The 10729-nt window shown below is 41.4% G+C and overlaps 1 protein-coding gene across 1 annotated transcript; it reads right to left on the bottom strand.

Moving 5' to 3' along the window:
* Positions 1–1173: 1173 nt before the first annotated feature.
* On the bottom strand, positions 1174–4079 carry LOC142302897 (olfactory receptor 1500-like). Its single transcript, XM_075344003.1, has 2 exons — positions 4047–4079; positions 1174–2088 (listed from the first exon to the last, which is right to left on the bottom strand). Exons 1-2 carry the CDS (start codon positions 4077–4079, stop codon positions 1174–1176), a joined length of 948 nt encoding a protein of 315 aa, XP_075200118.1.
* Between the last annotated feature and the right edge of the window lie 6650 nt (positions 4080–10729).

Genomic DNA, 10729 nt, shown 5'->3' with positions numbered 1-10729 from the left:
GGTAAAGCTGACAGCTGAGGGTTTCAGTGTGTACATGTTGGTTTTAGCCTCATGGCTATCAAAAATATGGCACATATTTATTTTTTTTTTATTATTATTATTTTTCCACAATAGTGTGTTGGCCTTTCAAAGCTATGCCCATACTGAACATTGCTGCAATTGGGCCAGAAGTGCCCACACCGGAAAAACATGCTGTTTGGTTGCTCTCCAGCCATCCAGCCTTTATTTGGATGACAAACCCAAACAGGAACTATACGTTCAGGTAGAAGTCTCTGTATGGGTTCGTGGCCTGAACACCCGGTGTTTGGTGCAATCCCCTTATTATCTCCTGTGTGGATTATTGCAACCTCCTGCTCTGTGGCCTCCCTTCTAACAGTCTCGCACCCCTACAATCTATTCTAAACTATGCTGCCCGACTGATCCACCTGTCCCCCCGCTACTCCTCGACCTCTCCTCTCTGCCAATCCCTTCACTGGCTTCCCATTGCCCAATGACTTCAGTTCAAAAGCCTAACCATGAGATACAAAGCCATCCACAACCCTCCTCCCTACATCTGTGACCTAGTCTCCCGGTACTTACCTGCACGTAACCTTCAATCCTCACAAGATTTCCTTCTCTACTCCCCTCTCATCTCCTCCTCCCACCATCGCAGCCAAGATTTCTCCCGTGCCTCCCCCATACTCTGGAATGCTCTGCCACAACACATCAGACTCTCGCCTACCTTGACAAGCTTCATAAGGAACCTGAAGACCCACCTCTTCCGACAAGCCTTCAACCTGCCGTAACCCTCAGTCTGATACAGCACCGCACGACCAGCTCTACCCTCACCTACTGTATCCTCACCCATCCCTCGTAGACTGTGGGCCCTCACAGGCATGGTCCTCTTTCCTCCTTTACCTGACTGCGCCTTGTATTGTTTATGATTATTGTACCTGTACCTATTATGTACACCCCTTTCACATGTAAAGCGCCATGGAGTAAATGGCGCTCTAATAATTAATAATAATAATAATAATAATAATAATAATCCACGACTCCAACTATACAGTTTGGGTTCTCTCATTCCTATTAATAAGTAGTAAAATAATCCATGTGTTCCAAATGCCTAAAAAAATATGTTTTATTTATGTAACTCTATGTAGATGTTAATATATCATTGTCATCAAGTACAAATTATTTGATTATTTCCTTGAGAGATTTTTTGATGTCCTTATTTCTCAGACTGTATATTATTGGATTGATCAATGGAGTGAAAACAGTATATAGAAGTGATATGATTTTACTAAAGTACAGTGTCTGTTCTCCTTTTGGGAAAAGATAAACACTCAATAGAGTACTAAAGAATATAGATACTACAATGAGGTGAGAGCTACAGGTGGAAAAGGCCTTTTGTTTACTTACATTAGATTGAAACTTCAAGATAGTGACAATAATATTAATATAAGATATAATAATCACTGTGAGAGGGATGAAGAGTATTGGGAAACACATTATAAAGACTTCTAGCTCAATAATGTAAGTAGCAGAGCAGGAATGTTCTAATAAAGGAACAAGATCACAAAAAAAATGGTCAATGATGTTTGGTCCACAGAAGGTCAGCATCGATATCGTTATACAGTACATAAGTGTAATAGAAAAACCCAACATCCAACACATGGCGGCTAATATCACACAGCGGTCACTTGTCATGACTGTGGTGTAACGAAGGGGATTACAGATGGCCACATATCTGTCGTAAGACATCACCGTGAGGAGGAAACACTCAAATATTTCACATACACAAAAAAAATAAAACTGAGTGATACAATCAGCAAAAGTAATGGATCCTCCATTGTCCAGTAGCATGTGTAGCATGTAGGGGACAGTATCTGAGGCCAACAAGATGTCACTGATGGACAGTTGTGAGATGAAGAAGTACATCGGAGTGTGGAGGTTCTTGCTGGTGGACACCAGGGTGATGATCAGGAGATTCCCACATATTGTCCCCCAGTAAACCACCAGAAAAAGAGAAAACAGGAAAGTAGTTAAATGTTGGCTGTTTTGAAATCCTAACAGGAAAAATTCTGAGACTGTGGTCTGATTGTTCTTCTAAATAAAAATATAAAATCATTGGTTCAATGGAACAAGCACAGAGTACTCAAACCTTTCACCTTATCTCTAACACAAAAGTAATTCCCAAGGAAGCCAATGTTAATTATCTATTCTCTTTATTATTTGTACAGGTCAACGTGTTTCAGAGATCGCTGTCTCCTTCATCAGGACATCAAAGAACAGATACTGTTATGATGCTGTTGTATGGTACTATTCCTTGATGTCCTGATGAAGAAGACAGCAATCTCTGAAATGTGTTGACCTGTACAAAGAATAAAGAGATTAAATAAGTAACATCGTCTTACTTGGTGATAGCGCGGCACATCCCTGATTTCTCCTATACACTATTACACTTCCACTCGATGCTGCGGCTGTCGCCATTTTTATACGTGAAATTAGAGGTTGTGACTGGCACTTTTAATATTTGTTAGCTTACCAGGAAAGACCCTATTTTTCGCTTCTACTCCACAATTTGTTTGCTATACAAAATTATTTCCAACATTGATGGTTGTTCCTCCTTAGTAGCTCTATAGTAGCTAAATGCAGAAATTTAACCTCAAGGACCTCAAGCAACATACTAAACATCTTGATTAAACTGCACATCTTGCTGAACACCTCAGGCCTTAAATAAGCTTCTCATGCCTGAACACCATATAGCACAGCCTTCCCTCCAAACAATTAATGAACAGGCCACAAGGTCATCAAGTCTCCAGCATTACCACTCCTTCAGATCACACTTAAACTCAGTTCATGCGAATTCTGAGAGATGAGCAAAAAACTAGTCAAAATGTTTAGACTAAGGCAGGCTTTACACGTTGCGACATTGTTAACGATATATCGTCGGGGTCACATCGTTAATGACGCACATCCGGAACCGTTACCGACATCGCAGCGTCTAAACCCTAGGAGCGACGATCACTGATCGCAAAAACGGCATCAATCATTGATCAGTGGCACGTCGCTCCTTTTTATAATATCGCTGCTGCAGATACGATGTTGTTTGTCGTTCCTGCAGCACCACACATTGCTGTGTGTGACACCACAGGAGCGACAAACATCTCCTTAAATGACTCCCCTGACAATGTGGAAGGACAGAGGAGGGCGGGATGTTATGTCCCGCTCATCTCCGCCCCTCCGCTTCTATTGGCCGGCCGCTTAGTGATGTCGCGGTGACGCCGAACGCACCTACCCCTTGAAGGAAGGATTGTTCAGCGGTCACAGAGACGTCGCCGACCAGGTATATGCGTGTGAAGCTGCCGTAGCGATAATGTTCACTACAGCAGCAATCATCACATATCGCATGTGCGATGGGGGTGGGTGCTATCGCGCTCAACATCGCTAGCAATTGCTAGCGATGTCACAGCGTGTAAAGCCCGCCATATAGTTTTACCGCAATATTCCCAAAAACTACAAAAAATTGGCAAAACTGAATCTTGTTTTACTCCTTTATTATGAGACTACATTCAAAAATTAGTTGACCACCTCTGACCACCACTTGAGCATCGCAGTGACCATTCAACATTTTGAGAACCACGCATTGTACTGCTTGCCCATCGTTAGTCATCAGTAATGATGGGCAACTAGTACAGTGTTTGGTGATTTGGTGCTGCAAATGATGAATGAACACTACGATTCTTGAATGTGCTCTACTCAATTCGAGCTAGTCATATGCTCGAATCGGTTTGAAATGAGTAACGAGTTTAATGGAAGTCAATGATTGAACAGTTCGGCTCTCCCACACATACAGTCAGCCAAAAACAGCATTTCTGGGAGGAGGTCAGGATTTTTTTTGGGACACACTACATCTAAAAACATTAGTTTTACCCCCAGTTAGAGTCATTCAGAGAAGTGAATCTCTATTATGTTTTGATGTTTCAGCAATATCAAATCCGAGCACCCACAATGCTTTCCCAAGCACCGTGACTTCCTGAGCACCTCAGTGTTCAATCAATTACCAAGCAATTCCGGACATGGCTGCTCATCATCATCATTAACCATCACTGCTTCTTCACTGATATCTACTGTACATAAGGATTAATAAAGAATCACAAATAGTGATGAATGCAGTGCTCAGTGTGCGGACGTTGGGGTGCTCTTTATGAGCACTTTGTTGCTCAGGTCCTAAGTTCTCGTTTAGCCAGTATATAAAAGAAGTCAATGAGGAACTGGAGCATTTTTCCAGAATAACTTTGAGTTCCCCATTGACTTACATTATACTCTGTAAATGAGTACCGAGCATCCAATCATCAAAATAATTGTTTATCTTTGAAGATAATTGACAGGTAAATGTTTCTTCTGACTCTTTTTAATTAAACGCCCAGTGCCCCTCTGGGGTGGTACATGACAGCCGGGCAGGACTATTTTCACACCTCTGCAATAACATCTGTGACTACTCCTAATATCCCCCTAGCATGCTATCATTTATGCAATGAAAATAATGTTAACAATAGGAGATGTTTTGCAGAAATATTAGTGTAGATATAGACATGAAAACTTGTACAAAACAGATTTTACAACATGAAATGTATGTCTTGGTTGAACTAACAATTGATCTTTCTTTGCAGCCTGTGGTCAAATAATGGACAATCAGATCCTCAACTTCACCTCTGGTCTCATCTTATCTCCCCTCCTTCACCCATTATATACATCACTCTTTATCATCATTTTAGCAACTGCATTAAAGGGGTTTTCCCAAAAACAAAGTTCATTTTAAAGTTGAATTTAATCAATAATCTTTGAAAAATAATAATTTCCACAGTTGGATGTGGTTGAAAAAATATATCTGTGCTGAGATGAACTTATATATGTGTCCTTGCTATGTGCTGTGTAATGGCCGTGTCTGACTGTACAGAACATGGAGAACTAAAGCGAGCTTCACACGCAGCGACATCGCTAACGAGATGTTGTTGGGGTCATGGAATTCGTGACGCACATCCGGCCTCGTTAGTGACATTATTGCGTGTGAAAAGCGATTAACGATCAAACGGTTAACGATCAAAATTACTCACCTTATCGTTGATTGTTGACGCACGTTCCTTTCCCGAATATCGTTGCTGCTGCAGGACGCAGGTTGAACGTCGATCCTGCGGCAGCACACATCGCTATGTCTGACACCGCAGGAATGAGCAACTACATCGTACCTGCGGCCGCCCGCAATGAGGAAGGAAGGAGGTGGGCGGGATATTCCACCTGCTCATCTCCGCCCCTCCACTTCTATTGGACGGCTGCCGTGTGACGTCCTTAGAAAGGAGGCAGTTTGCTGGCCACAGCGACGTCGCTAGGCAGGTAAGTCCTTGTGACGGGTGTTAGCGATAATGTGCACCATGGCCAGCGATTTGCCCGTGATGCACAACCGTCAGGGGCGGGTGCTTTCACCAGCAACATCGCTAGCGATGTCGCTGCGTGTAAAGCACCCTATAGTCTGATTATGGCACATCTCCTGGGCTAGGCAGGAAACAAACGAGAGTATACAGGCATTACAGCTTGAGATCACAGCAGATTCATTTTGTGAGGTAAAACATTTTCTTGCCTGTTTTTTTTTAAATATTTTACCTCCCAGAAAGACAAATTTTTGATTCTGTACTTTAATGTCTGTATACTCTTCTGTGTCTTCAACGGCCCAGGAGATGATCAGACCATTTTCCTGTACGGTCACACACGGCTATTACACAGTGCAAGAAGGGGCACATATGTAAGATTATCTCAGCACAAAAAAAAAATGAAACACATTAAATTGTGTAAATGATTTTTATTCCAAGATCTATTGATTAGAATGAACTCTGTTTATTGGACAACCTTTTAAAATATACCAAATATTCTGCGGCTCCCTCACCAAAAGCTTATTTACATTTTATATAACGTTTTCTAACTTTTCCACCATCTGTTCTTCAGCTGCTCACCACCCTCCATCTCTGTACCTTAAAGAGGACCAACCATCAGGATTTTCATATATAAAGTAAAGCCAGTGCTATACTTGCTATAGGATGCAAAATGTAAGAGTTCCTTTTGTTCTGAGATTGGAGGTTTTATTTCAGAAATATGTGCAAGTAAAGTTACAGAAATATAGTGCTATTGGATTGATAGCAGCTACATAAAATTTAATAAGTGGGTTGGGTTTTGCTATCTATTACCAGCCCTATCTGCTTTCCCGTCCTTTGTAGATGTTAGCGTTTATGGGCTGCATTTCGAACATACCCCTATCACGTGACAGAAATGGCTTATACCTGGAAGGGGCCCATACAGTCTAGCATCTACCAAGGCCAGGTAGAAGACAGGGGCAGGAATACATCACAAGACCCGACCCACATATTAGCTATTCAACAGCTCCTTTCAATCAAGTAGCATTGCATTTCTGTAACTTTACTGGCATATTTCTGAAATAAAACTTCCAATCTCAGAACAAAAGGTGTACTTACATTCAGCATCCTAGAGCCAGTATAGCACTGGCTTTACTTTATATATCAAAATCCTGATGGTTGGTTCTCTTTAAAGGCCGCTTTACACACTACAATATATCTTACGATGTGTCGGCGGGGTGACGTCGTAAGTGACGCACATCCGGCATCGTATGTTATATTGTAAAGTGAGACAACTACGTGCGATAGCGATTGAACGTTAAAACGTTCCTCGCACGCACGTCGCTCAATTCCTAAAAATTGAATGTGAGGTTGTTCAATGTTCCTGAGGCAGCGCACATCGCAGTGTGTGACACCCCGGGAACAATGAACAGATCTTACCTGTGTCCCGCGGCTACCGGCTGACAATGCGGAAGGAAGAAGGTGGGCGGGATGTTTAAGTCCAACTCATCTCCGCCCCTCTGCTTCTATTGGCCGGCTGCCACGTGACGTCGATGTGACGCCGAACGTCCCTCCCACTCCAGGAAGTGGATGTTCGCCGCCCACATCGAAGTCGTATGGACGGGTAAGTATGTGTGACGGGAAATAATCGTTTGTGCGACACATTCAACAAATTGAGCATGCCACACATACGATGGGGGAGGTTACGATCGCATACTATAATATATGCTGGATCGTAACGTGTAAAGCAGGCTTAAGGTACAGAGATGGAAGGTGGTGGAGCAACTGAAGGATAGATGGTGGAAAAGGTAGAAAGCTTCATATAAAATGTAAAGGAGCTGGTTGATTCTCTTTAATCGACTTCAGGAAATACAAAGTTACAAAACAAGACAGATATAAATAGTCAAAATATTATTATTATTATTATTAGTAGTAGTAGTAATAGTAGTAGTAATAGTTGTAGTAATAGTAGTAGTTTTGATAATAATTACACTGGCGTAAAAAGAAGAAAAGAAAATTTCACAAAATATTTCTTGAATTCTGAGAATTTCTGCAATGAATGTAACCTTACATCAGAATTTCCCATTTTCATGCAGAATCAAATTTCAATGACAATTATGTCCTTTTTTTTCCTTGTTTCCTTGTAAAAAATGAAAGTGTATAAATAATAAAACCATAAGAGTAATCCATCAGATTTACAATGTGACACAGCTCCTTTGCAATGTCTGATGCTCTGTGAGATTATGGGACACAATGTATCCACCTTGATATAGATATACGGTGTATATATATATATATATATATATATAATTAAATCAGTGACTTTGGAAAACAGTGGCAGCAAAAGCTTTAGCATAAATCCCATGAGTCTCCTGTGTTCTAACTCACCGAGGAGGAAAACTCCTAATGATTCACTATTGCCAAAAAATTAAAGTTTCTAAAGTAAAAAGGAAAACTTTATGCAGTGCATTTAACTTGAAAGGGAAATCATCAGCACATATTTACATAAGGAAATAGTAATATAACACTGTTCAATCCCCAATAATATTGATACCGTTCTTCTAAAGATATGATGGGTCAGTAATGAGGAATATACCATGGAAGTCTTATTCAAATTGATCTGGAAGTGCACTGGGGGCTACACATTAAAAAAAGCAAGTATTAAGGGGGCTTTACATGCTGCGACATCGCTAGCATTCTCACCTGCCCCCGTCATTTGTGCGTCACGTCCAAATCGTTGTCCGTGGTGGACAAACTCGCTGCTACCCGTCACTGGAGATGAGCGATGTTCGAGGTTCGCCAATTTCATCATAGTATCATAGTATCATAGTATCATAGTATCATAGTTTTTAAGGTTGAAGGGAGACTCTAAGTCCATCTAGTTCAACCCGTAGCCTAACATGTTGATCCAGAGGAAGGCAAAAAAAAACCCCAATGTGGCAAACAAGTTCCAATGGGGAAAAAATTTCCTTCCTTCATCCACATCCGGCAATCAGACTAGTTCCCTGGATCAATACCCTGTCATAAAATCTAATATACATAACTGGTAATATTACATTTTTCAAGAAAGGCGTCCAGGCTCTGCTTAAATGTTAGTAGTGAATCACTCATTACAACACCATGCGCAGAGAGTTCCATAGTGTCACTGCTCGTACAGTAAAGAATCCTCGTCTGTGATTATGATTAAACCTTCTTTCCTCAAGACGTAGCAGATGCCCCCGTGTTCCAGTCGCAGGCCTAGGTGTAAAAAGATCTTTGGAAAGGTCTCTGTACTGTCCCCTCATATATTTATACATTGTGATTAGATCCCCCCTAAGCCTTCGTTTTTCCAAACTAAATAACCCCAAGTTTAATAACCTGTCTTCGTATTGCAGCCCCCCCATTCCTCTTATAATCTTGGTCGCTCTTCTTTGCACCCTCTCCAGTTCAGCTATGTCCTTCTTATATATCGGTGACCAGAATTGTACACAGTATTCTAAGTGCGGTCGCACTAGTGACTTGTACAGAGGTAGAACTATATTTTTTTCATGAACACTTCTACCTCTTTTAATACATCCCATTATTTTATTAGCCCTGGCAGCAGTTGCCTGACACTGTCCACTAAAGTGAAGTTTACCATCCCCCCATACACCCAAGTCTTTTTCTGTGCCTGTTTTACCCAGTGTTCTACAATTAAGTACATAATCATAAATGTTATTTCCTCTACCTAAGTGCATGACCTTACATTTATCTACATTAAACTTCAATTGCCACTTCTCAGCCCAATCCTCCAATTTACATAAATCTCCCTGTAATATAAAATTATCCTCCTCTGTATTGATTACCCTGCAGAGTTTAGTATCATCTGCAAATATTGAAATTCTACTCCGCATGCCCCCAACAAGGTCATTTATAAATATGTTGAAAAGAAGCGGGCCCAATACTGACCCCTGTGGTACCCCACTATGAACTGAGACCCAGTCCGAGTACGTACCATTAATAACCACCCTTTGTTTCCTATCACTGAGCCAGTTTTTAACCCAGTTACACATATTTTCCCCTATCCCCATTATTCTCATTTTATGTACCAACCTTTTGTGTGGCACCGTATCAAAAGCTTTTGAAAAGTCCATATACACAACATCCACTGCATTTCCCTGGTCCAGGCTTGAACTTACCTCTTTATAGAAGCTGATCAAATTAGTTTGACAGGATCGATCCCTCATAAACCCATGTTGATACTCTGTCATAAGGTTATTTTTCTTGAGATACTCCAGTATAGCATCTCTCAAGAACCCTCAAGGATTTTACCAACCGTAGAGGTTAAACTTACCGGCCTATAATTTCCCGGCTCAGTTTTTGTCCCCTTTTTGAATATTGGCACCACATTTGCTATGCGCCAGTCCTGCGGTACCGACCCTGTTATTAAGGAATTTGAGAAGATTAAAAATAATGGTCTATCTATCACAGAACTCAATTCCTGTAGTACTCTGGGGTGTAGCCATCCGGGCCCGGAGATTTGTCAACCTTAGTGATTTCGAGGCGGCGGCGTACTTCCTGCTGGGTTAAGCAGGTAATATACAAGGGTGAATTTATGGTATCACTGGTCATGTCATCTGCCATGGCATTTTCTTGTATAAAAACCGTAGAAAAAAAGTCATTCAGCAGGTTGGCTTTACCCTCATCCCCTTCCACCATTTCACCAAGACTATTTTTAAGGGGGCCAACACTATCGCTTTTCAGTTTTTTACTGTTTATGTAGTTAAAGAATATTTTAGGATTATTTTTACTTTCTCTCGCAATGAGTCTCTCTGTCTCAAACTTAGCTAACTTAATTTGCTTTCATGTTCAAGTGATTTTGCTAAAAGCTCGACAGTTCAAATTACGTTCGAAAACGGTACGATCAACAAAAAGTCTAGCTAATTCCTAGCTGGCCTTTCACTGTAATAGTGTGAGTCACTGTGAATCACGCTATTATCAAATTTCAGTGTATAGTGTGCGGGAGGGACGGGGTTTAGATCTGTGGTGCTGAGAGGATGCCGATCGCCATTTTTTTTTTTCCCTAACTGCGCGTACAGTGGGGCAGGCCAGGCTGTCAGTCAATCACAGACACACACACAGCTAAGTTGATTTTAACCAGACAAGCAAGGGCATGTGTCATAGGCTTTGCATGTCACATGTCCTTGCCTTATAAGATACAGCCATTTTCCCCTTCGCCGCCATTATCTGTCTTCTGCGTATGGGTGACAGTCACCACTCACGCTGCTGCTGCCGCTCCTGCTGTCTGCGCTATAGACATAGTGCAATCTACACAGTACTTTAGGGATTAGGGACTGCTGGTTATTTCAGCCCTTTTCAGGGCT

The sequence above is a fragment of the Anomaloglossus baeobatrachus genome, chromosome 4, assembly GCF_048569485.1.
Source record: "Anomaloglossus baeobatrachus isolate aAnoBae1 chromosome 4, aAnoBae1.hap1, whole genome shotgun sequence".
NCBI classification, from domain to species: domain Eukaryota; kingdom Metazoa; phylum Chordata; class Amphibia; order Anura; family Aromobatidae; genus Anomaloglossus; species Anomaloglossus baeobatrachus.
Note: the sequence above shows the minus strand (reverse complement) of the source record. Positions and strands in the feature narration are given on the sequence as shown.